Here is a 27,196-nt window from a genome sequence, read left to right as displayed (position 1 = left end):
GTCTTTGGAAAACGGTTCAGGCAATGTGGCCACCCGAGCTTCGGGCTGCACCATGTCACCTGATAGTTTCACAAATCACCAGACCCTCCTTGGTAACCCTCCTCACCTACAAATGTGAAGGCTGGACTAGATCAGCAGGTTTGGTCTGTTGTGTTTTTTTAAGTTTTTATTTATTTACATGAGAGAGACAGAGACAGCATGAGTGGGGGAGGGGCAGAGAGAGAATCCCAAGCAGGCTCCAGGCTGTCAGCAAGAGCCTGATGTGGGGCTCGAGTTCAAACTGTGAGATCATGACCTGAGCCGAAATCGAGTCAGATACTCAACCAACCCAGGCGCCCCCACAGATTAGCAAATTTCAAATTGTGCTCTTTCAAGAACTAGGTGTGGGGTGACGGATAGGAGGGGCTGCTCTAACTCATACTGTACTGAGCTTCCAAGTAAGACATCACTGGAAGACAAGCTTTCTGTCACTAAAACGAACTTGGAAACCACTGGACCACATGGTCGTTCAGATTCCCTCCAGCTATTATGTCCTCTTAGTCAATGAAAATAACGAAACACGTAACGAGAGAGGACATTAGGCTTCAGTGACAGAGAAAAACCTAAAAGACCACTCAGGAAAGTGGTTTATTACATTCACCGAGAAAAAGAATCTATTATTCTGGATTGTGAACATCTAGAGAACGTTCTTCTCTCTTTGGGTAGGGTCAACCGGCCCATTCCAGATTAAATGTCTACCTGGAAACAGGTCGTTTAAAAGATTCCACATTCCTTCTAGCCTTGGCATGGAGTTAAGACAATATATGTTCACACTTGTAAATATATGTAAGTGGCTGAAATCTCTCTCCCTCTGGGTTGGTGTCGAGGTCACAGGGATCCTGGCAGGGCTTCTCGGTGACTCAGACGCGGTCTCTGAAAGCACAGGACACACTCACCTGGCCCCCCTCCAGCAATGCAGACGACCACAGTGACACCATCCTAACAAGCCCTCTCACATTCTTTCACATATTTTAGTAGAACTGGACAAAAATAAAAGATCATCTTGGGAAATACCCCTTATTCAGAACACAATCTTTTCTCCTCTCCTTACATAGCGGAAATAACGGAAGGCCCCACACTTACCACCACCACACTCTTGGACGCGTCCAGGACGTGGATGACGGGCGCACTGTATCTTGGAGCTATTTTAACTGCCGTGTGGGTTCTAAAAAGAGGGGTCAGGAAGAAAAACATATCCATCAGTGCTGACAGCTCCCACATGACCCTTGTTTGGAACCATCAGAGACAACGTGTTTCCACAGGGTGCTTTCCAGCGAACGAACTTCACGTGTCCCTCGTAAAACAAGACTGACTTCCTCCCTACCCTAAGACGGGGAACCCAAGGGGAGAAGACAGGGGTCTGTCGGCTCAGGCTACGAGAAATCTGACAAAACGAGGAAGACCCTGCCCTCAGCTCTCTGCCCTCGGGAACGAGACCGTGACGCCGCACTCATTAGCGGCCTGCCTGAACCGAGGGAGCTCACCAGCCCAGGTGACTGCCCTTGGCTGCCATACAGGTCAGCCTGCGTTTCCTCCCCCAAATGAGCTGGGGTGGCAGCCAGGGCGCCCGGGAAACCAGACCGAAGGCGGCGGGCCCAGGACGCACCGGCCACGCTCCTCAGCCCCGACCCCACCTCGCACTTGTAATAAGGGCCCCCAGACCCTGAATAAATCTGGCACGAAGGAACCGAGAGGCATAAGCAGCAACAGTCTTCTACTAACGTCGGCTCGGCCCCAAACCCCTCCTGCCAGACTCGGGAACATCAGCGGTGAGGAACACGCTTCAGTCCTTGAGACGACCTGACTGAAGTACGCGGCCAGCCGTCTCTGGGGACTCAGTCTTACCGCACAGGGTACACACCCGCTCTTGCCTCACAGAACACGGCCCACTACGTGAGGGGTGAGGATGGACCCGCGTGCCCTCCCGACTGCGGTTAAACCAGGGCCCTGAGCACAGGCCGCAGTGCCGCGTCCAAGGGCGGCAGCTGTACTTCCCCCAGGACGGGCAGGGAGGGGGCCGTCCCTGCCGGTCTCTGCTGGACCCACGTTCGCCCCCAAGGCAGCTCCTCCCCGCGTCAGATGCTTTCACATTCTCCGCCTCGGCCCAAATGCATTTTGTTCGGGAAGAATGTCCAGACTATGCTACTATGTGGGGAAACAACAAAATACCAAACAGTACGTCTGTGTTTTAAAAACCACACTACCACCCTCAACCCGCCCTAACCCTCCAACCTTACATAGGAGTCTCCGTACATTTAGCAAAAACCAGATACACCTCAGGTGTCAACACTGGTTACACAGCGGCTGGAGGTGGGACGGAGGACGGGAAGGGAGAGAATAAATTTTACTTTACGTTCCTCTGAAGTGTCTGACATGTTCTAATAGTAAGCGTGGACTACTGAGGAAATTTTTAAAACCAAGAGGATATGAGAAGCCTGATGTATGTGTGCGTTTTTAATAGACTTCTGAGGGATGACTAAAAATTCATTTGCGGTGAGACAGACAAGACTGACGTTTCACCTGTCCCCTTTGTGCAAGTATCTCCACACACGGACAGGAAGCAGGGGACAGAAGCCGGAAGTCACAGGAAGTGAGCCATCAAATGGAAGTGCAGGCTTAAGCCACTGAGTGCAAGAGACTCTTCCACAGTCGGGCGCTGGGGCGCAGAGCAGCAGGGAGAACCAGACCGTGGTCCTGAAGCAGCCACGCCAACTCCACTGCGTCCCAAGGATGTGTTTTGTGTCCGCTGCGTGCCCAGGGACCAAAGATTTGAAAATATCTTTGGTATTCTACAAAGAGAAGATTTTCTTTTTTTTAAGTTGTTTTTTTTTTAACGTTTATTTATTTTTGAGACAAAGAAAGACAGAGCATGAACAGGGGAGGGTCAGGGAGAGAGGGAGACACAGAATCTGAAACAGGCTCCAGGCTCTGAGCTGTCAGCCTAGAGCCCGATGCGGGGCTCGAACTCACGGACCTGAGACGAAGTCGGACGCTTAACCTACTGAGCCGCCCAGGCACCCCAGGGGAAGATTTTCAAATAGTAGGAATACTTTTGTTTTTTTAATTAAAAAAAAAAATTGTTTTTTAATGTTTATTTTTGAGAGAGAGAGAGCACACATGCAAGCAGGAGATGGGCAGAGAGAGGGAGACACGGAATCTGAAACAGGCTCCAAGCTCTGAGCTGTCAGCACACAGCCCGATGTAGGGATCGAACCTACAAACCGCAAGATCATGACCTGCGCTGAAGTCAGATGCTCAACTGACTGAGCCACCCAGGCGCCCCAGGAAATTTTAAAGAAGAAACTGCTTCCAGTTTGACAACAATATAAGTGAGACTGTTTGCTTCCTCTTCTTTAGGTGGTCAGTTCTTCAAGCACACAAATGTACCTCAATGTATATTCTGCATGGAGTTCCTCTAGGAAACACTAAGCCTACTATGACTTAGTTGACATTTCTCTTAAAGAGAACCAGTACAGTTTTAAACCTTCAAGTCAACATAATTAATATTTATTAAGCATCCAAGCGTTCTCTGTGCAATTCTGGCCATTCTCGCACTTGGTGATCTCTGGACAAGGGTACCAAGAAGAAACTGATGGGTTCCACTTTTTAAAAACACTACCACCACCACATAAAAGCACAGTGTTGCTTTCCAGCATAAAAAAATGACAAAGCCAAATGAGGGCAGCCATTAAATCTGTGCTTGCTTGGCCATCAAGAGTACTTTTGGTTTCCTTATAAAACGGCATGATATTGATTCCACTTTCTCCTAAGCTTCCATTTATGCGGCCCTCTCCAGTTGGAGGCAGACTTCTGTCTGAAGTCTGAAAAGATATATAATGTTGGAATCCCTCCTGCCCTCCTACAAACCAACAACACGGGGCTAGCCCCCTGAGGCTCAGTCTCAAATCTGGCTCTGCTAAGTCACTCACCAATGCCGGGGACCCAGTTAGTCGCCTCCCATACTTGCCAAATGGGCATGACAGGGTTAACTTTAGAAGGTCTTTTTGAAAAGCACTAAAAAAGAACAAGTACTCCAAGCATTTATTTCATGCCTTATCCTTCCAGAATTAAAATGTTTTACCTAAATGCAGCATCACACACACACACACACACACACACACACACACACACACACACAAATAAATAAGAAATAAAACCTTAGAATTTGGTGAGAAAAACGAGAGAGGAAATAAAGGCACGAGCACTGAGCAGTGGGTCAGAGGCAGAAGTCGGGTCCCTGAAATCCTACACCCAGGCCTGAGCTTCGAACTTCCCTACAGCCAACTCAAAGAGGAAAACACTACAGTTAACATCATTCAGCATCTTCCCTCCTAACAATTAAAAAATATTTAAGTTCGGAAAATTACCTCTATTTCTGGGCACTGAATTCCTTCTGAATTCTCCATTACTCACAAAAAATAACTGAAAAAGACACTTTGCAGTTATTGGCTCTAAACCACTTAGAAAAGCTAACTGCCACACTTGTGTCTTTGAGAAGGTATGTAGCTAACAGGGCCAGATGGCCATTAAAGTCAATTCCAGTTTGTGACACGAAACCATACGCATTACAGACAGGAGAATATTCGGTTTTCCGTTCTCTTACAGCTACGGGTTCAAAAGGGAACTCTGGGCCTATTTGCGTGCCCACATGACCCCTAATCGGTACAGTCCTTTCGGCTTCTCCAAGGATCCATCAGACAGCCTTAAGGCTCACTGTGAATGTCTTGGGAGTACAATTCTAATTCTATCATGCCACCACAGGCCACTGAGATCTGGAAGAGCCACGGAGTTATACCTCCTTATCTTCTTTCGTGACAACTTGGAAGTCCTGAGCTGCCGTCCGCTCAAAGAACAGTTAGCAAAGGAAAAAAATTGAACACTGCTGAGCTCTCAACAGGTCTACAGGAGGCAATAATAAGGGCTCTCAGAGGGCTTCTAAGACATTCAAACTCTGAATGCCTTCTAGCAAAGCTGACTCTCCCAGGAGCAGACGGCATCTTACACAGAGGCAAAAAGCACTAACTGTAAAGGAAGAGACTGATAAATCAGACTTCATGAAAATTAAAAACTTTGTTATTTAAAAATACAACTAAGATAGCAAAAGGCAAGCCATAATGGAAGAATCTACTTGCAACATATATTTCTAATAAAGGGCTTGCGTCCAATATAAACAAAAAACATGTACAAGTCAGTAAGAAAAGAGGCAGAATACCCAATTAAAAAAAAAAGGACTTAAGAAGCATTAACAGTCAACATACACATGAAAAGGTACTCAGCATCATTGATCAGCAAGAAAATACAAAGGAAAACCATACCGAGATGTTATTACATACCTACTAAAATGGATAAAATTTAAAAAGGTGTGGAATAACTGGAACTCTCCTAATTGCCGGTGGGAACGTAAATTAATACGATCACTTTGGAAAACTACCCAGCAATGTCTAACGCCAATGATCACGTGTGTATGACCCAGCAAGTGGCATTCTTCCAAACAGCCCCAAAGTGGAAAAAGCCAATACCCGCCAACAGTCACACGGATGACTAAGCCACCGTGTATTATACGACGGAACATTGCACCACAACGGAACAGCAACCACTGCAACCGCTGGTTTGGGCCTCCCAGGTAGAACACTACGCAAAACAAGCTGGACACAAAAGAGGACATGCCACAGGACCCCATTTATATGAAGCCGACATGCGGGCAGAACCAACCTACAGTGACAGGGCAGTGGTTACTCCTGTCGTAAAGGATGACTGGGTGGGGGCACCCAGCAAAGTTCCCAGAGTGCAATGTTACCGGGGGTTCATTTCTGTAAACGTTCATCAAGTTGTGTATCTGTGATTTGTGCACTTTTCTGTATGCCTGCTACATTTCAGTCAAAGGGCTTACTCAAATATGAGGGCCTGACTAAGCACCGTGAAGTGAGGCCTCACCCACTGTCACTACTTTAGAACGGAGTCAGAAGGGGGGAGGGTTACACCAAGGCTCTGAGAGATTGCACAGGAAATCTATTCTGCACAGGCGTTTCTGGCACTGCAATGGAGAAGGGAATGGTTATCTGGAAGGACTGCCACTAGCTTTTATTTTCCAAGTAATTTCCCGGAAACAGCAACAGGCATGGAAGAGAACAGAACCAGAGAAGGCAGAGGTCATAAAGAGAAGAAGGAACTCTGGCAGGTCAGGGGACCCAGCTGTCCCAGCGCCCTTCCCCAGACCCCGAGAACAGAAATTCTGCAACCGCACAGAGAGATACTGGGTGACTTCCAATCTGATGAATTCTAACTTGATATCCCAGCTTAAAACTGTGAGGAGGCACTGATGGCTAATTCTGCTTATGATGGATCTTAGGAAAAGTAGTTATGTTGCCTCTGGATATTTTTTTTTTTTTTTAAACCTCTTTAATCTGGTGGCTTTTACTTGGTAAGAGATATAACAGAATGGACTATTTTGTCATGTTCCAATTTGCACATCACATTTACCTAGCTCATAATACGTTTCGTTACATCTGCTTCTTTAAATATTTATTTATTCTGTTTTACAACCATGATCCCAAAAGTATTTCATGCTCATAAAGGTCTGTAAGTTCTCTTATCATTCTCTTTACTAAGCTAATGAATATTCACGTTAAAATAATCAATTACCCAAGACTATGCTCATTGAAACTCCAGCTATCAACGGTTGGTCACATCCCTGCAGAATAATCTGCCACATACCCTAGTGGGTAAGTCCTTGGTGGAAAAACAAACTCAGCTTTCCAAGGTGAGCGACAACAGCCACCTTATTGAGTCCTTCAAGCATGAAAAGTACTTAGTGAATAAATGACATATAACACTGTTACTATTTGTGAAAATAATCCATTCAGATTATAAATGGGATGATGGTTAATTTTATGTGTCAATTTGGCCAGGACACATGATCTAGTTTTTGGTCATACACCAATCTAGATGCTTCTGTAAAGATAATTTTTAGATGTGATTAACATTTAAACCAGCAGGCTTTGGGGTGCCTGGGTGGCTCAGTCAGTTAAGTGTCTGACTCTTGGTTTTCGCTCAGATCATGATCTCACAGTTTGTGGGTTCAAGCCCCACATCAGGCTCTGTGCAGACAGTGCAGAGCCTGCTTGGGATTCTTTCTCTCTCACCCTTTCTCTCTGCCTCTCCCCCACTTACTTATTTCAAAATAAATAAAAATAGACTTAAAAAAAAAAGTCAGCAAACTTTGAGTGAAGCAGATTATGCTCCATAATGTGGGTGGGCCTCGTCCAATCAATTGAAGACCTTAAGAGGAAAGACTCACGTCCTCTGAGAAAGAAGGAATTCTGCCTCCATATAGCCTTTGGAATCAAGACTGCAACATCTGCTCTTGCCTGGACTCCAGCCCTCTGACCTTCCCTGCAGATGTCAGTCTTCCCAGGCCCCGTGATCACATGAGCCAATTTATTAAAATACATCTCTCTGTGTACGTATTATATTAATAATATAATACAAAGTGATATATAAAATCTACATAAAGAAAATATATATACACAACCTACAGATTCTGTTTTTCTGGAAAACCCGGCTTAGTGCACAGTCATTTCTAGTGTAGGATCAAGTTCAGTGTTCCCCCTGGGCATTATTCCCTGCCAAAGTAAACAGTATGGGGAATAAAGAACATGTCATAAAAAGTCTAACAGTGCCCATAATTAACATATTTCCCCCCAAACATCATTATGATCATGAGCCAGGAAAAAATCTGACAAACTCTGTAATGGCCATGTGACCAACTTAGAACTTTCTCCTCTCTAAACTGTTTAATCCAAAGGTTCTCAAAAGGTTCCCCCTTTCGGAAACAACTTCCCAAGGTGATTCTCTGATTCGTTCTTGCTAGGCTGGCCTTCTGCCTCAACTATTTCCAGGTTGGAGTTTCTTCAAGGGAACCTGTAATTACTCAATCAGACACCTGCTTCAAGACAGAGAGTGGGCTAAAGTTCAAGAAGTGTCTTTGTGCCAAAAAATACACCTTCTCCACCTGGCTTGATTTCAAGAGGAGAGTTTAACAGAAATCTCAGGAACTGAATGGGAGGGGAGAGGATTAAGGAAAAGACAATGACAAGCCAAAGGAATCCCAAAAAAGGCAAAGGGCGGGGAGATCACAGAGGAAGTTTCCTACAGCCTGCTGCAGAAGTGTCCTGGCCCAGGTTCTTGTCCAAGTGAAGACTGAAAGCTCGTGAGCTTCTAGAACAAGGAGCCGATGAGCTAAGCATAATAAAAAACAACCTAGGTTTCATCACTGTTTGTAAACACTGGCATTTAAATGAATTTAAAGGACAGCAAGGAGCTCATTAGCATGACTTACCTCGATGTGGTCGCCCCTCCAATCAACAACGGAATCTTTATAGCCAACCTCTCCATTTCCTTGGCAACAAAAATCATTTCATCCAGGGAAGGAGTGATGAGTCCTGACAGGCCTATTATATCTAGTATTTCAAAAAAGAAGAAAGGGCAGTGAGAATGAAGATGAGACAAAAGCAGAGAAGTATGGAAGACTCATGTTAGCAACTCTGTAATAAAGACCGTGAGACCTAACTAACATCGACTCCCCATTTCTAATTGTAAGACATCTTTCCTGACTGGGGAGTTTCGATTTACCATTTGTTTGCTTTACATAATAAATGGGATTTGTAACTTCAAGTTACAACAGTGTACTTTCCACAGTTGGGGGAAGCCATGCAAATAAAATACATTGTTCATGATTTCCCAGACTTGGACGTGTCACGGTGTCTGAAAAAACATTAAAAACGATGAGACGATGAGATGTGGAGGAAAAAATCTAATGCAACCCTGTAATAAGAAGCCTGTTTCATTCCCCATCTTCCAAGCTGCAAGGAGTTTCAAAGTCACCTATTCACTGATTCGACCCCCACCATCAATGACAATGAAAGCAGTCCCCCACCCCCCACAGGAGCTGGCACCTGTTGGATAGGCTGGGGCATCACCACTTACTGACAGACAGACACAGGGGAAAGGACACTCGGAGGGTCCAGAAGTCTGAGGCACAGTACCTGCTTTGTGCTCAACGGCAGCCTTCAGTATCTTGTCGCAGGGAGTCATGACCCCTAAATCAATAACTCTGCGGTACAGAAATGAGAGGTGAGAAAGTTGGGGAGAACCCAAGAGAGACAAAGCCTTACTTAGCCATCGAATACCCCTCTAATGTAAATTGGAATCACAGTGACTCACTAAGGACAACTACAACTACCATTTATTAGGTACTTACCACATGCCGGGTGCTAGGCTAAGATTTTTAAAGCAGCTTTATTGACACAGAATTCATACAGCATAAAACTCACCCATTCAAAATACATGATTCAGTGATTTTTGGCATACTACATTAGTTTTTTAAGTTTATTTATGTTGAGAGAGAGAGAGAGACAGAAAGACAACAAGCTGGTGAGGGGCACAGAGGAGACAGAATCCCAAGCAGGCTCCACACCATCAGCACAGAACCCAATGCAGAGTTTGAACTCATGAACTGTGAGATCATGACCTGAGCCGAGATCAAGAGTCAGATGCTTAACCGACTGAGACACCCAGGTACCCCGACGTTATTTTTTTTTTTTAAGCTCTAGTAAAATACATAAAGTACCATGTGCCCTTCTAATGATTAAGTTTAAAATTCAGTGGCCCTAATCAGAGTCAGTCACAGTGCTGTGCAACCATCACAATACCCGGTCATCTCCCCAGATAGCAACTCTAATCATCTGGCAACAGTTCCCCCTTCCCAGCGGTCCCTGTGAATCTGCCAACTCTAGACATCTGTGTAAGTGGACTCATACATCATTGGTCCTTATATCTGGCTTATTGCACTTAGCACAACGGACACACACGTTCTGCCTATTCGCTCGCCTGTCAGTGGACACGTGGGCCGTCACAATCAATCCCACTTTACCTTCGAAGCGGCTCCAGGATGCAAGTACCACCATGGGCTCCATTTTACTGAAGAAGGGCCCAGAGACATTAAGCAACTTTGTCCACACAACTAGTTAGCAGTAGATTTGGGACAAGAACCACGATCTGACACCATAACCCATTCTCTTGGCCACTGAGGCCAATAAAAACGTTGGGAAAGTTCACTCAGTAAACACCTACTGAACAGGAGAGACTAGCTGGAAGCCAATGTGAAGGATCATCAGGAAGGTCGGTTCCTGCTCACGGAAAGCAGACAATATGAGAATCTGGTTACTGAGTCACGGGAGAGGGAGACAGAACCAGGGAGCAAATCACTGAGGGAGACAGGGTAAGAGACTCAAAGGAAAAGCTGACCCGAGGGCTTGAGGGCCACATCCAAGATGGAGGGCGGGCACGGAGCAGAAGTGCAGGGGCCCGCTTTGTGGGAACACAGTAAGACTGGTGGGGCTCCAATTGATAGAGGAGGCGCTTTCTGAACTCAAGAGGATTCCCACCCTGGACAACATTCCATGTACGACTCCTCTATTCGAGATTTAGAAAGCACCCATCACGGTGGTCATTTTCACAATTTAATTTCATCATGAGTATGCATTTCACAGCATGATTTTCACCTCTTTCATAATGTCAACAATTAAAATAGGCAAAATAATTGGGGGCACCTGGATGGCTCAGTTGGTTAAGCATCTGACTTCAGCTCAGGTCATGATCTCACAGTTTGTGAGTTCGAGCCCCGTGTCGGGCTCTGTGCCGACAGCTCAGAGCCTGGAGCCTGCTTCAGATCCTGTGTCACCCTCTCTCTCTGCCCCTCCCTTGCTTGCACTCTGTCTCCCTCAAAAATAAACAAACATTTAAAAAAAATTTTTTTAAATAAAACAGGCAAAGTAATTTTAAAAAAAAGGAAATCAACGAACTACTACTGGACACACCATCATCTGGTCAGAGGGGATGCCTGACAGGAAGGAGTCTTGCTTCTCGCTATGTATCTTTTTATACTCACTTTCTAGCTTGCTCCCATTACTTGAAAAGAAAAGAAAAGAAAAAACTGGCCCATATGAATCCCCAGTAAAAAGCAAGACAATTTCAAATCAACGATAACTACGCTCAGCTTTGTCGGCACTAACCCAGCAGAGAGTAAACGTTGTGCGTTTTACTGATGTGGGACGGCAGGTCCTAACAACAGTGAGATGACGCCACGTTTTTGTTTTTAGCAAATTAGGAAAGGCTGGTGACTACACCTTTTGTTAAACTAGGACTAAATATAGACTGTTGCATACAAAATTAAGTACAATAGCGTATTGCTTTTTAAATCGAGACAAGACGGCATACATTTCAAAGCTGTGTTCAACGTCATATGGTATTTTCAAAATTCAATTACAAATCATCAGTCTGATGGCGAGAATCAACTTCCTCTCATTCCTTTTTCTTGTTTTAAGCAGTATGTCCTTCGGGAACATCTTACACATGCTTGCTTTGTTTGAGGACATTGAGGAGACCTTGTGGCTGGACAGAAATGTGGAAAGGGGGAAACTGAAGGCACAGAGGTCAGAGAGGGCATCTTAAGGGGGGCAACTAGTGCAATTTTCAAAATACCAGGTTTGAGATTTCTTTAGATCTCCAAATGGAGCTCTCAGGTAGCCGACTGGATACGTGAGTCTGGAGTTCTGGTGAGGGGTCCATGCTGGAGACAGAACCTGGCACCTGGCACCAAGGTGTTAGAAAGTCACGAGACTGGATGAGATAAGGCCGTCCCGGGCCTTGTTGGCCTGGATGCGCCCCCTGGAAACTCAGAGCCTTGGGTCCAGACCTACTTTCATCGGGTCTTTTAACAAGACCCCCAGGGGAGGGGAAGGCACATGACAGTCTGAGAAGCACCACTGTGGGTGGCAGGACAGAGAAGAGGTCCAAAGCCTGAGCCCTGGAGCACTCCCCTATTTGGGGGTCGCACAGAGAAGAAAAAATCAGCAAAAGAGAGAAAACCCATGACGAGTGAGGAAAGAAGAGTTCTGAAAACAGTGGGCTAGGCGACTGGGACACAAGTTCAACTTCCAATTTATTAGCCTGTCTTAAGAATACTGGGAAACACGGGGCGCCTGGGTGGCTCGGTCGGTTAAGCATCCGACTTCGGCTCAGGTCATGATCTCACGGTCCGTGAGTTCGAGCCCCGCGTCGGGCTCTGTGCTGACAGCTCAGAGCCTGGAGCCTGTTTCAGATTCTGTGTCTCCCTCTCTCTCTGCCCCTCCCCTGTTCATGCTCTGTCTCTCTCTGTCTCAAAAATAAATAAACGTTAAAAAAAAAAAAAAAAAAAAGAATACTGGGAAACAGTCAAACAAATCATTCAGCGGGGGCATACTTCCTGACCTTCCAGGCACAGAGAGTAATACTTACAGCCCTGAGATGCATGGAGGTGGTTGCTCACCATCAGGGACAAGCAAGCCCAGACAGAGGCCGCCCCCAGCCCCACCCTCAAGGGAAAAGGGATGTTCCCCACACACCTGGGCTGAGAAAGTATTGGCAGGTTCGGAATATGCATATGGTGTGACATTCGTGGAGTGCTGTCACCTAAACTGATGACCATTAGAAGCATCCGAGGAGGGGGGGGATACCTGGGCTGAATCTTGAAAAAAGTAAGTAGGTATTAGCTCAATGAAGGAAAAAAGAGGGTAGTCTACACAGAGACTGGCACTAAAGGTCCAGAATAATGAACCAGCTGGCCCTGGGGAACTTCAGCTGAAGGAAATGACCTGAAGCGTTGGGGGAGGGGCTTCTATGGCTGCGGCCATTCTTCCCGCCATCCCTTTCCACTGTCCCTCTGCTTTACTGCAACTTCCTGTTTCCCCCACATACATCTCCATTCCCCCTGGTTTCCCCTGGTTTCTTCAATTGGAGCCATGTGCCCATGTCCACAGGCCTCTTCTAATCCACATTCTTATATTATGCCACAGGAGAGACTACAGAGAATAAAAAATTAATGTTATGGGAAAATGCTGATTTTAGGAATCCTCTTTCTAAAGTGTTTATAAGAGAGCTTTAAACACAAGCATTTAGGGGCACCTGGGTGGCTCAGTCGGTTGAGCGGCCGACTTCGGCTCAGGGCATGATCTCACGGTCCGTGAGTTCGAGCCCCGCGTCGGGCTCTGTGCTGACAGCTCGGAGCCTGGAGGCTGTTTCGGATTCTGTGTCTCCCTCTCTCTGACCCTCCCCCGTTCATGCTCTGTCTCTCTCTGTCTCAAAAATAAATAAACGTTAAAAAAAAAATTTTTTTTTAATTAAAAAAAAAATAAAAATAAACACAAGCATTTACTTTGGGCTTTTAATTCAGAAAAAAAAAATGTAAGCTGCACTCGATGCTTTAGCGAAGGCATCCGATACTAGATGAGAATACATATGATATTATAATAGATAAGAAGTCCCTTTTACTCTCTACAAAAATTAAAAAGGAAAATCAAAGCCACGCACCTGCATCCATCATCAAATGCTTCACATTTGCTGTCTCTTGAAGAGAACTGAAGATGACATTTGTCTCTGATCCTGCAATTCACACACACTACCACTAGATGGAAGCACCCAACCACTCTGCAGTCCCCAGCCAAAGTCTCCAATCTGTGCTTAAGCGGTGCTGACAGTGTCTGTTTCCATTTCTCCTTTTTTAAAACAACGAATGAGACAAATTCTGGAAAGTCTCCCTTTCAAATATAACAAGTTGGGCAGAGGAACCGAATAGCTATTTTTCCAAAGAAGATATCTGAAGGGCCAACAACGTAGATCAGAAGACGCTCAGCATCACTCATCATCGGGCAAATGCCAATCAAACCCAAAATGAGAAACACCTAAAACGTGTTAGAATGGCTGTTATCAGAAAGCCGCGTGGTAACAAGTGTTGGCCAGGATGTGCATGAAATGCTGTCACCGTAAAAAAAGAAACGGTAACTATATGAAGTGAAAGTGCTGTTGGCTAACACTATGGCGGTAATCACACTGCAGTATGTAAGTGTACCAAACCAATACGTTGTACACCTTAAACTTATACCACGTTTTAGGTCAATTACATCTCAATAAACCAGGAAAACTGTGTAACACCCCCCACCCCTATATATACATATCAGCTTGAAAATCTCTGAATAATTATCTAGTGAGCATGTGTGGAGCATAGGACTGGACTAGTCTGCCCTTGACTTAGATAGTCATTTTTCTCACTCAGCTGAACACTCTAATATTATTCAGTTTGAAAGTATTTCATTTATAGCCATCTGTATATTGCTTAATTTTTACTCAGATTAGCAACAACTGGTTAAATATAAACAGGCCTCTGTTATTATTATCTTCTTCACCAGATCCATATTTTTAAAGTACTAGATATAGGATATCTAATTTTATTTTATATTTAATTTTTTTTAAATATTTATTTATTTTTGAGAGACGGGAGTGAGACAGTGCACAAGCAGGGGAGGGGCGGGCTGGGGGGAGGGGGGACACACAGAATCCAAAGCAGGCTCCAGGCTCTGACCTGTGCTAACACAGCTAGCACAGAGCCCAACGTGAGGCTCAAAGTCAGGAACCATGAGACCATGACCTGAGCCGAAGTTGGACACTTAACCAACTGAGCGATCCAGGCACCCAAATACAGGATATCTAATTTAAAATTTTCTGCTGACATATGCTACTTTTTCTTACACAAACAATGTGCATTAACTGTGTTTACAGTGTGCGTTTACCTGTGCTTTACCAGTGTGCATTTTTTTTAAATGTTTGTTTATTTTGAAAGAGGGAGCACAAGCAGGGAGGGGCAAAGAGAGAGGGAGAGACAGAATCCCAAGCAGGCTCCATGCTGTCAGCGCAGAGCCTGATGCAGGGCTTGAACCCACAAATCGTGAGATCATGACCTGAGCCGAAATCAAGAGTCAGACACTCAACCGAATGAGCCACCCAGGTGCTCCCACATTTTCTTTTTATATAAAAATTATTAAGGAGCATATTTAAAATCCTTTTTCAGGTACTATCTCATCAAAAGACATTTTTAAATACTTTATATTACTTAAGAGGAATTTAACTAGAATGTTAACATTAAACATTACAGTTAAAGTTGTTTAACTTTATAATCAATAGTGGAAGATAAACTGAGAGAGCAGAGTCCTCCCTTTTGGAATCAGAAGCCCTGAGTATATGGCTTGCCACTTGCTGGCTGTGTGACCATGAAGAAACTCCTGAACTTGTCTAAGCCTCAGTTTCCTCATCTGTAAAATGAGAAAGACAATAACTGAAGCGGGCAGCACAGGATCAAAACCATAAGAAGGAAGGAAGGAAGAAAGAAAAGAAAGGAAAAGAAAACCATCAGGAAAAGAAGACAGAAAACAGAAAAATCAGTGATGTAAAAACACTAGCTCATTTGTGAAGTGGTAACCAAATGTTAGGTATTAGTGGTCTCTTGGTGGATCTATCCCTTAGGTCTATTCAAATTCTCAAATTTACATGTTCTACTAGATCACAGAATCTAATGCATCATCCCCATAAAAATGTTCTCTGTCTGGACAGAACTATCATCTTCAGTCCTCTTGACTTCTTTTTCCTTCAGAAAGAAAAAAATCCTTACCACGTTATGAGATTTTCTGCATCGATGACAAAGAGCCTGGAACTAGAAAGCTGCCTTAAGATTTGGTTCTGGATGGTTTGCTAGACTCACTCACTAGCTGTGTGGTTCGCTCCAGATCCAGCCTAGAACCTGGAGGCTCAGCAAAAGTATACATTTAACCACATAAGGTAGATGCCGGGGGTGGGGTGGGGGGGCACTTGCCTACTAGCTAACACCATAAAATTAAACTGATCAGGGGGCCACGTGTTAAGAGGCACAAGACCCAAGAGGGCGTCTGTCGTGATAGAAAAGGTTTGTACGTTCACTCATGTTTTTATAAAAGGAATAATTACAGTTTCACTAGAAGATGTTTCTCCAGTTAGACTTATGAGCAAAGACAAGCACCCCTTCAATGCACAGGACAGAGGAACTGGATGTGCTGGAGGAAAGCCTCAGGTTTAATAAGCAGGTTTCACAGATGCTGACATTCAGCTGGAGCAGCACCCTGGAGAAATGCCACAGTTCTCCCCGGCCTCTTAGAACGTCTTTAACTGGAGGAAAAAACATTCCTAGTGTGATTCTTTTGGCTACTTATCCATTTTCTGAAAATAAAAAATTATAAACTCATGACAATAATATCTCAAGAACTGCTTTAATAAGTTTACCTACAAGCTGCTTTTTTTCAACAGTTTCTGGACCATGATCACAACTGTACAGGTACCTGGCTATTTAGCCTCCTAAACAGTAAATTTCTTGAGTTTCTTGAGAGAAGTCAACTAAATCATTTTGGTGTCTCTAGTGCAATGTGTGGTCTATAGCAGACGATCTATAAACATTTGTAAGCTGAATTCAATGCTGACTAATTATGATGAATGCAAACAGAAACCAACGACATCAGGTTTGAAAAGGTGAGACCAGAGCAGAGATATCTTGTAGATTTCAGGAAGGAAACCCCTTATCCAAATACTTACTCTATAGTTGAAATCTCATGACAACAACCTCCGATGTATTTACCTTTTAAAAAAGAATAAATACATCCCAAAATTCCTCATTTGCAAGACTGGGAGAGGGTACTAAGTGTTCTGACAGCGAGTGGGCAGAAAACAGAAATGTCTGTGAAGAAAGGGGCAAAAGTCATCCTGATACCGTTCTCGTTCCTTGCCTCCAGCCTTCCTGAGGGCTTCTTGGTTGCATTAAATTGGCCTCGAATACAGAGATGGTTAACCAAGTTGAAAGGAGGGAGGGGCTGGAAGGGTAACTGTCACGGGACAGCCGGAGAGACCCGTGAGGGGCCACAGCTGCACCACAGGCCTGGCTCTCTTCTTCAGAGAGGACAGAGTACGTTGGAAGGAAGTCCATGACTCACAGGGACTGTGGTTGGACATGGACCGGAGAGGGCATTAGTTGTACTAGGCTTTGGATCATAAAGAATATGTTGAAATCTGAGCAAAACATACACTTACTATAGGTCATCAGCTCTCACATGGAAATAACTTAGTGCTGAATATGTATCCACTATAAAGAGACACATCAGCAAGAGATTTTACTTCTGTACATTCCAAAATCTAGCTTCATCATTTCCAAGAGGCATGCACAGTCCTGTTCTAAGCAGAGGAAGGAGAGAATTGTACAGTCAAAGCCTTCTTACAAAACCCCATTTAGCCAAAGTCTCAGCTCTAAGATCTCCGCTCTGAGACTGCCATCATTTACTGAGGAGAAAAACAGAACACGCTCTAGGCCACTGGCTGCAGGCAGGAGCCCAGTGTTCTAGTAATTAGAGCCTCCAGCCCAAGGTCAATTCTCAAGAAGCCTCTTGGTTGTTCTGACCCGGCTTGAATAGTTTTTACTGTTCCTTTTGTCCTTTTCAACCAGATTAACAGGTGACAAACTTACTCATTTATTTCATTTGAAAAGGTGTGTTCAATGTGGAAGTGCGAAAACACAGTCAGGAAACAGAAATTAAAAATAACCTCCAACATCCACGGCTGGACCCTACCCCTCCCAAACAATACAGAATCATTGCTGCAAATGCTTTAATTTTTGAATAAGAAAGGGGATGAGAGAGGTGGGTCTTGACTCACCTGAAATTATTGCAGCCAAGGACAACGCCAACTATGTTCTTGCCTATGTCGTGCACGTCCCCTTTCACGGTGGCCAACACGATGGTGCCCTGGTAGGGGTCCTGGGGAGCAAACCAAGCAGCTGAGCACTGCTGTGGTCACTTAGAACAGATCAACTTAAATCTCTAGAAGCAGGCAAGTGTTGCCACAGAAAGCACTCTAATACAACAAAGACAACCTCAGAGACTGACCCAGAACCCACATCACATGCTCTGCAAGTACAAAGCTGTGCCCCCGAGCACTTCCAAGGCAGCCTGCCTAGCAGGGGAGCTCAGGGAACTTCAAGCATGGGTTCCATCACCTCGAAGAACAGTTTAAGTTCGAATCCAACACGGTCCCATAGCTGAACGACAGATCTTAAACTGCAAAAACACTGTCTGAGAAATATTTATTGTGAGCAGGAAAGGGAGAGGCGGGGAACAGAGGGAGAAGCCTCATCAGAATCTGAACCACCATCTCAACAGCATTTAATTATCTTTTGTTTCTTCAATACCATTGTCCTAAGCCCTGCCAGCAACCCCTTCCTCAATTCATTAATTTTTAAAAAGAAAAGGAAAAGGCACACAAGGCAAGTGGGAGGTCTGTCGGAGCCATTCACAAGCTCACACCAATTTAAGGATTCAGAATCCCACGGGCCAAAGCTGGCTGAACTTCTCGGGGAGCTGAACAAGGTCAAAGCTTCATGACTGACTCTGGTGGCACAGCCAACAAGATTTAAATTGGATCCGGAAGCAGTGCCAAGGACATTACCAGTATACAGAGAAAAATCAGTGAAGAGGTTTTCCAAAGCCAAACCTGACTCATAGTTACCTCAAGGGGAGGGACCGATCTCTACAGCTACAGTGTCTAGCACAGCATCTGGCACATAGTAGGAGCCTTGTGAACGGTCAACAGATAAACAAAGTGGTTTTGTTTTGAAATCACGGGCTCGGTTTGAAAAACTACGCTCATATTAAAAATTCAGAGAGCCACATTCACAGGAAAATCCCAGGGTATTCTGATATCTGGTAAAAGAGATCACCGCTCTATTTTATCAATCAGTGACAGGCACAGCCAAGCCCCGTGGTCCCTACCCCAACCCAGTAACCGTCTCTGAGGCCAATTCCTCCCAGGGCCCACCGGCCTGGACAAATGACTTGCCTCCTCTTCTTCTATGCCAGCATGCATTTTATTTTCTTCTCTTTCTTTTTCCATGAAAGGAATAAGGTGGCCAACGGCCTTCTTCATGACTCGAGCTGACTTTATAACCTAGGAAAAATACACAAATTCCGGCATCTTTTACCAAACCCCCTGAATGGTCGCTACTGGCCCCTCGTAGCCTCTTAATTTAGCATAAATGAAGAACGCAAGCTTTGGCCTCAGGTCAGCCACACCGGAGTCCACTTTTGACAGCAGACAGGATGAGGAATGAGTTCCTCGTGGAGAAAGACAATGAATGAGGCACAGAAGGAAAACAAGGCTAGGACCCCCGTGCTGCGATTCCTGTCCTCTGAACCTCTCTGCACACTATTGTTTCTCAGCCTAGAAGGCCGCCCACCACCACTTCTCCAAGTTCTGTGCGCCCTTTTCCACTCACCAGAGCCCCTTCTCAGCCTTCCCGTCTTGCTCCCCAGCACTACAATTCACTTATAATTAAGGCTTATGCTGAAGCAAGAACGGGGCCTTTTACAGAATCCATCAACGTATGCTACTATTCATGGGTGGGAGTACGATGCACCGTCTCCAAGTGAATTCTCAGAGCAGAAACCCAGCAGACACCATTAGCCAAATGATCAAGGTTAATATAACCAGTAATGAGACACAGCAACATTCTTGGCCTCCTCATAGGATCCACTGAGAAGGGCACAGCATCACCCTTATGCTTGCCAAAAACGAGCAAACATCAGACAAACCCAAACTGAGTGGCAGCTATGTAAAAACTCTGCTGCACTCTTCAAAAATCAAGGTCATAAGGAAAGACTGAGGAGCTGTCACAGAGACCAGGATAAGAGCAGTGTGGGAGCCTGGAATAAAAAGAAAACAGTAGTAGGAAAACTGGTGAAATCTGGGGCAGCTGGGTGGTTCAGCCGGTTAAGCATCTGACTTCAGCTCAGGTCACGATCTCGAGGTTGGTGGGTTGGAGCCCCGAGTCGGGCTCTGTGCTGACAGCTCGGAGCCTGGAGCCTGGAGCCTGGAGCCTGCTCTGGATTCTGTGTCTCCCTCTCTTTGTCTGCCCCTCCCCAGCTCATGCTCTGCCTCCTCTCTCTCTCTCAAAAATAAACAAACGTTAAAAAAAAAAATCTGGTTAAATCTGAGCAAGGTCTTTATTTAACAGCATTACACGGCTGTTAACTGCACTCAGGTCAAGGAAAAATGTTTACCTCTGGGGAAGAAGCTGGGGGAGGGATATACAAGCCATTTTTCAAGGTATGTTTGCAGTATGTCTGTCTAATGTCACCTCAAAAATGCAAAGTTAAAAGTAAGTCAACGTCATGAAAAACAAAGACTGAGGAACTGTCACAGGCTGGAGGAGATGAAGACAGGACCACAAATCGTTCCTCGTCTCGTGTGTGGTGGTAGTTTGGCTGGTGCATACGTGTGAACACTTTTCACACCGTCTCCTCCACAAACATGCACTTCATTGTATGTTAATCATACAACAAAAAAAAGCTGTTAGAGAAAGGGCGAATATTATGAAAGAAAGTGGGCATTTAATTAAATACAGGAAGAGTAATTAGAAAAACCAAAACAGGGCCTTGTTCTGTATGCCTCGCAGCCCCAACCCTGATGGCCCCACAGACGTTTTGTTAACTGATATGGTTAGTAGCTCCTATAAATCAAAATAAGAGTTCTGGTTTTCTCGAAACATAAAATTTAATGTTTATCACTATTCTAAACGCATCCTTGTTCAAAATGAATACTGGCTGGTCAAATCAAATGCTAACGTTATTAACTTTACATGAAGCAGGGGTTTTATTTTAATTTGGGGGAAGAGCACACAGGTGCTGGGAGTAAGATGTGGTGGCACTTCCTCCTCACAAAGCAAAGGATTTCCAGATGACCTCTAACCTCTAACCTGCACATCGCCCTGAAGACGGACCTCCCGGACGTCACTCGTAGGACATTTACAGAAAGAATGACCACATCTCAGTGCCCACGAGCTCTTGTCAAACTCCAAACTTGAGAAATCTACCCGAACTTACTATTTACTAAAAGACAAAGTCTTTTTCTTTCAATTGTGAAAACCACCCCCCATCTTTTGCCAACCTGAGGCAGAAACATTTTTCCAGCTCCAAAAAGGTCACCGACAACTTTCATGCCGTTCATGAGAGGCCCTTCAATTATATTCAGAGGCCGGGGATATTTTTCCTGGTTTAACCTGGCTTCTTCAGTATCCTCAATAATATGTTTTTCGATACCCTATTAAAAAAAAAGTTAGGATAAAAATCACATTAAAAATTGGACTAAGGCCAGTCAATAAAGAATGAATCATAGAAATGCTTACGCATACAGGGTTTGGAATTCGAGTACGCGGGTTCAAATCCTGGCTCACTAATCTCAGCAATTTATCAAGCCTCAGTTTCCTCAACTGTCACACAGTACCTGCCTCATGCAGTTAGTTTTGAGAATTAAATGAAATAACCTATGTAAAGTGCTCAGCTGGCTTTACTGATACAAGGTAAGCACTCCCTAAAAGTATGCAGAAGTGAAAGAAGGAATACTGTGAGTAAAGTCCAAATTCATCATAAAATACACTCTGTCCTACCTGAACGTTTAGCAGAGTATGCGTTACTAACGACCTCCTGTGGAAGCAGTGTGTGTTGTCAAGGTAAAGTTCTGGGGCTGGGGAGGAATGACAGTGGGCAGGACCCTTAGGCGAAGTCCAAACCTACAAAGCCTCCGCTGACTCACCCAGCCTTCACTGATCAAGCCTTAATCCTCGGTGTCCCCAGTTCAAGGTCCCTTAAATGTGGCTCAGTGATTCCACAACCTGGAATATGTGCATCTCAAAAAAGTGTCAAGAGGTTGAAAGTTAAATTCGAGAGCCAAAAAGAGAACTCGGAAGTTCTCCGGACCACAAATGAGGACACCGAAGCCAAGAGCTTATGTTGTCTGAAGTCCAAATTATCAGCAGAAGATCCAGGACTTGCTCGTGGATCAAATGACGGCAACTTGGTCTAGAACAGCGTTTCCCGACCTTGGCAGTACGGACATTCTGGGCTGAATAATTCTCTGTCACGCGGGCCCGTCCTGTGCACTAGAGGTTTACGGGATCCCCGGCCACTGGATGCCAGGAACACCTCCCAACCCCTACTGTGACGACCTAAACTACCTCTAGACACCGCCAACTGTGCTCCGTGGGGGGGGGGGGGGGGGGGGGGGGGGGGGGGGGAGACAGTGTCCAAACTGCTCAGGAGTGGTCTAGGGAATCTCCCCTCCAGCAACCACCTCGAGGCTCCACCAGCTAGCCTGTTCTCACTCACCCCGTGCTCCCACAGCTCACCTTCACAAGGGCATACTCGAGGCGTTCTTCAATGGGGCCATTCCTCCACTCATCAGTCTGGACGACTTTCTTCCCTCCTTTGCCATGAGTCTGAGTTGAAATTAGGACAGAGAGTGGGTACAACAAGCCCTCACAGCAGAAAACTATGGCTTATTCTATTTTTATATTGCTGGTGCCTAGTTGAGTGTCCAGCATGAATTAAGATCTCAGTTAATGTTTGAGGGAAGGACAGAGACAAGGAGAGGTGTTTCAGGATTTAAGCTTGTGGTGGAAGGATAAAATGAGGCTCCGTTCCTCCTTTCCTAAGAGCAATTTCAAATGAAGTATGGCCAGGCAGAAAGAGAAGCTGTTCCCACACGTGCTGGGCCTCCGAAGGCCTCCACGTGGAGCATCACTACCCACAAATACGTGCGGAGAGGCCGTCATGTGCCGAGTCACACGGCACCCAGGACGCGGGCACACCCAAGGGGTGCAAGACACGGCCCACGCTCTCAAGGACCCCGCCACATTGTAAGGAGGCGGAAGGGGAGCCAGCAGAGAAAGCACGTGCCAGGGGCTGGATGAGTAGATGATCCAGACAACTACATGCTACAAACCAGACCCAGGGTTTCGAGGAATGAGTCGTCACCACAAACCCGGGGGGGAGAGAGACTTTGAGGAAACGGACAGATTCCGCAAAGGGACAAAAAGTGCAATGACCGTGGTCCATGAGGTGAATTACACGGCCTTATCTGTTTCTCCATCTCAAGTGGTGGCATCACTTGCCCAAACCAAAAATCTAAGTACATTTGTGAACATTCATCCCTTCCTCTCTTTCGGTCACTCACCAAGCCCTCAAAATTTCTCCCCGCCGGGTGCCTGGGTGGCTCAGTCGGTTGAGCGACCGACTTCGGCTCAGGTTGTGATCTCACGGTTCATGAGTTCAAGCCGCGCGTCGGGCTCTGTGCTAACAGCTCGGAGCCTGGAGCCTGCCTCAGGTTCTTGGTCTCCCTGTCTCTCTGCCCCTCCCCCACTCATGCTCTGTCTCAGAAATAATAATTAAAAAAAAATTTTTTTTTAATTTCTCCCCGCCATGCTTCCGCGCTTCCAAGGTCCGAGCCGTGAGCTGGTCTCTGCAGCCCACAGCCGCCCCGACCCCAGTGCACCTTCTGTACTGGAACCAGAGGGGCCTGTCCAAAATGCAAATCACGAAGCACCCCTCCCCACTCCCCACCTCCCCCCTACCCCCGTGAAAAAATTCACTGTAGGTGTCCTATTCTTCCAGGGATATATTTCCTTTCTAGGCCAAGGGATATATTCCCTTTCTAGGCCGAGGACCTCTGGTCACGGCTCCGCTCCGGGCCGTGCCACGCGCCAATCTGGCTTTCTCCCCCTGACCGCATCGGCTGCGTCTTCTGCCCCGCCGGCCCAGCGAGCCCAGCTACCCAAACACTGCAGCTCCTCACACTCCCCATCATCTCCCTTGCCCCTGGGCCTTCACAGTCATTCACCTGACATGCATTCACTCAGCACCCACCTATTGGCCAGCCCCCCACCTGCTACATGCAAATGCCCCTCCCTGGGGGACCACCAGCACCGCACTCCAACACCAAATCCTCGCCCGCCGGCTCACTCCTCTCTAGCTTCCAGGCCTCCCCTGACCCTCGGCTCTGGGAGGCTTTCCCGACCACCTGTGCGCCTTCAGGTTCAGTGTCCCTCCTATGCGTTCTCACGGCGTCCCGCACTCACCGCGCTGGATTACACCTGTGCTGTGCCTTTCTGTGCGTCTCACTCAACCGCAGAGCACATCTCTCTTACTACTTGGATCCTCCAGGCTCAGTGAGGTACACAGCACAGAACAAGAGTTCAGTAAATACTGGCTGAGTGGTTTAATGCTGAACAAAACCAGATTTTCTGCAGCGGTGTTTTACAGGACAGTAGAGGCCAAGTCACGGAGCACCAGAAATCCATGTGATGGAGCCTGGATTTAACCTCACAGGCAACTGCGGGGCGGGGGCAAGGGGTGGGGGCGCAGGACAAAATTCAAAGTTCTGAAGCTGCAGAATAACGAAGCAGTATTTTTTTTTTTTTTTTTTTTTTTTTTACGAAGCAGTATTTTTAAGAGAAGCCCAGAAGGGGGAGGTTTTAACAGTCCAGGATAAAGGCCTGGACTACAACACTGGTAACAGGAAGGAAGAAGACAAACACAAAGACATTAAGTGACAGGCCATGTGTAAGCAGAGATGGAAGGACCTGGGAGAACCCCAGAACTCCAGGGTTGGGGTGCTCACTGCAGTAACGATGGCACAAGGGTCTCCTCACCTATCGGAAAAACTACAGATGGCGATTTAAAAAGAATAGTTTGCAGCATGAGTCACGGGAGTCGAGACACGGAAGCAAACTAAATGTCCGCTGGTGGACAGACAGATCCAGAAAATGTGGCAGAGGCATACGCAGTCACACTGTCCAGCCACGACGATGGCAAAGCCCACAAAACCAGAGCTGTGTGGCACTGCAGAAAGAAACAGAAAGAGAAAAGAAAAAGCCCTGCTAAAGCTCACATTCATGTCACCTGACACAGAACACCCCATTTGCTCTATGAGCCATCAGACAATGCCTGCCTGCGGGGTGGACTTGGAGGAGTGAAAACAGGGCAGTGTTGCAAACACTCTTGGAACAAGGACCTGGTGTGTCCACAGAAACACCACGGTGTACAGCACTTACGTGGTGGGGAGGGGTCCAGACGGAACGTGATTACAAACCGCGGCCAATGAGGACACAGGGAAGGCCAGTGAGGATTTCACCAAAGTGTTGGCGGCTGCAGAGAATGAAAACTACCCCACCCAATGAACGTGCTGCAGAAAATCAGTGCTTCAAGCAAGAGGGACACTGGAGGGCGGCTATTTCAGAAGCACAACATGGCACGCGGAGTCCACCTTGCTCTCCAACTAGTTGCTCAACAGGATGTTCACCACGAGCGAAACACAGAATCCCTCACAGGTGAAACACACACAAGACCCACTGTGGAAGCTCAGCAAATACAAAGCTACCAAGTAAAGCGGCCAATCAACTTTACTGTCATGTCCATCTGGCTGCTCCTTGTATCCATATCTACCGCTCTAGGGGAGCTTCTGTGTCACAGGGTCCTCGCGGTGATTGCTGCTTCATTTCTGGAATCAAGGGGAGTAAACTGCTCCAGAGGAAGACAGAGAAGAAGGCGACCTCCAATGGCAATGAGGAAGATGAAGGCTAGATGAAGGATCAGATAACCTTTTTCACAGAAAAGTATCAAGAACAGTCTCACAATCCAAGGTCATTCAGGAACGACTGTTCAGAACAGAGATCCTTCCAGCCCAAAGGGCTCATGACCTCCATTAGGGTACCGCTTGGTAAGGAAACTGCTCAAAGATCACATGGTACCATGCCATCTCCAGATGTCATTACGAAAAATAATTTATTCATCACAGGCCAGTCTGCACCCGATTAAAAGAATTATTTTTCAACAAACCCATTAACTCCCCCAAAGTGGGATTAGAGAGCTTAGTGAGATCAGAGAGAAGATGCTTTCCACCTGTTCAACAAGGTATCACACAGGGACTTGGGTGCAGACCGCATCGTTTAATAACGAGAAGAGATAATCATTTTCTTTAAAGAAAAAAAATCTTCAGCCTTTACTTGCCCCTTAATATCACTGCTTTTTATGCTCCGTCTGCACTTGGTACATCCTGAGAAATCGCTACAGAGCCGGCAACTCGTGGGACTTGTTAAAGTATACCTGTTGTGGTTATTAATTCCCTTAATGGTAACAGAAGTCACCTTGAAGGTAGACAGCCTACTCGACAGACGGGTCAATGGCTTGTAGTAAGTCCTTGTGGCTACATTAAGAGGGAGGAAATTTCTTATATGATGGATTGTTAAGCTCTTGCAATTGCTGTTAAGATCTCCCTCAGTTTGGCTGTGCCCCAGGGGCAAAACCTCTTCACAGCTCAGCAGGATACACAGAAACAAAAATCTGTAAGCAAACTCTAAAACACAGATGGAAAAGAAGGACTGACATCACCTACAAAGTCAACAAAACCTTAAATGAGAACAGCCTTACACACAAGGATTCCCACCTTTCTTCAGTGAGAGCTGGCTCATCTGGACAGTGGAGGAAAAACTGAAACAGCACATCACTGTGTGGGTAAGAACACTCTGGTATAACTTCATAGTTATAGAAACTCGGATGCCCTTTTGGCTTCACCGGAACCCCGAGTTACTAACGGACAGGTCTCCCCCGCACTCAGCGGAAGACAGGCTCGGGAGAAAATTGAATAGCGTTCCACACTCAGGTTCTTGATGTCTGAAGACTATTCAAGGGCTAAGCACTCTGTCTAGATGAGCAGAAACAGTTCTGGAAAGGGGGGGTGGGAGCGATCTAGAGACTGTTTCGTATGCAATGAGGTGAGAAGCACAACTTGATTATATTTGCGGTAATCAAGACCGGATCCATCCTGGCCTTGGCCCACAAGAGAAATCGGAAATGTGTTTAAGGAACAGGAAGGAGGAGCCTGTGCTCACTGGCACACAGTCTGAACTCCGTGAGCTTCACTGAGCCCACAGCAATTTCAGAAACTTAAGTCTTGTCACCTGTAAGCTGACAAGGAGGCAGTTAACCCTGAACCTTCCTAGCCTTCCTCCAGAGCTCTTTAGTACTCACTCTTCGACGGAAGCGGAAAGTGAGCATCTCTGCCAGAGTTAAATTCAGATTTTAACACGGAAAACGTTAACGAGGGAGACAACATCCACGAGAGCACCCTACCACCTTCACAACGTGACAATAACGTCCTCCTTTGCCTTCACTTTCAGAAATAAATGAGAAAGGTTTTTTGAGGTAAAGATCTCATCTTACTTAGAACAGTAGGAAGCCACACCCATGATACATACTTAATGTACCCAGGACTGCCTGACACATAATAAGGGGAAACAAGGAACCGATTTTCACACTCACTGTAATAATTCTCATGTCTATAGATCAGAGGTGAACAGACCACAAGCCCTCAAATGCAGAACGCTGCC

The 27,196-nt window shown here is 45.9% G+C and overlaps 1 protein-coding gene across 3 annotated transcripts in view; it reads right to left on the bottom strand.

Moving 5' to 3' along the window:
• The window catches only part of MTR (5-methyltetrahydrofolate-homocysteine methyltransferase), a 133,149-nt gene that overhangs the window by 45,312 nt on the left and 60,641 nt on the right, over positions 1-27,196 (bottom strand). For all 3 annotated transcript variants that reach the window (XM_058696257.1, XM_058696258.1, XM_058696259.1), the window contains exons 19-25: positions 22,160-22,249; positions 20,923-21,075; positions 18,817-18,924; positions 17,638-17,738; positions 9,084-9,151; positions 8,378-8,498; positions 1,123-1,204 (exon numbers count right to left, since the gene is read on the bottom strand). In XM_058696257.1, the coding sequence (XP_058552240.1) occupies positions 1,123-1,204; positions 8,378-8,498; positions 9,084-9,151; positions 17,638-17,738; positions 18,817-18,924; positions 20,923-21,075; positions 22,160-22,249 (723 nt within the window). The remainder of the gene's footprint in view (positions 1-1,122; positions 1,205-8,377; positions 8,499-9,083; positions 9,152-17,637; positions 17,739-18,816; positions 18,925-20,922; positions 21,076-22,159; positions 22,250-27,196) is intronic.

Source organism: Neofelis nebulosa, chromosome 13 (assembly GCF_028018385.1).
Source record: "Neofelis nebulosa isolate mNeoNeb1 chromosome 13, mNeoNeb1.pri, whole genome shotgun sequence".
NCBI lineage: Eukaryota > Metazoa > Chordata > Mammalia > Carnivora > Felidae > Neofelis > Neofelis nebulosa.
The sequence above is the reverse complement of the archived record's forward strand: the minus strand, read 5'-3'. Positions and strand labels throughout refer to the sequence as shown.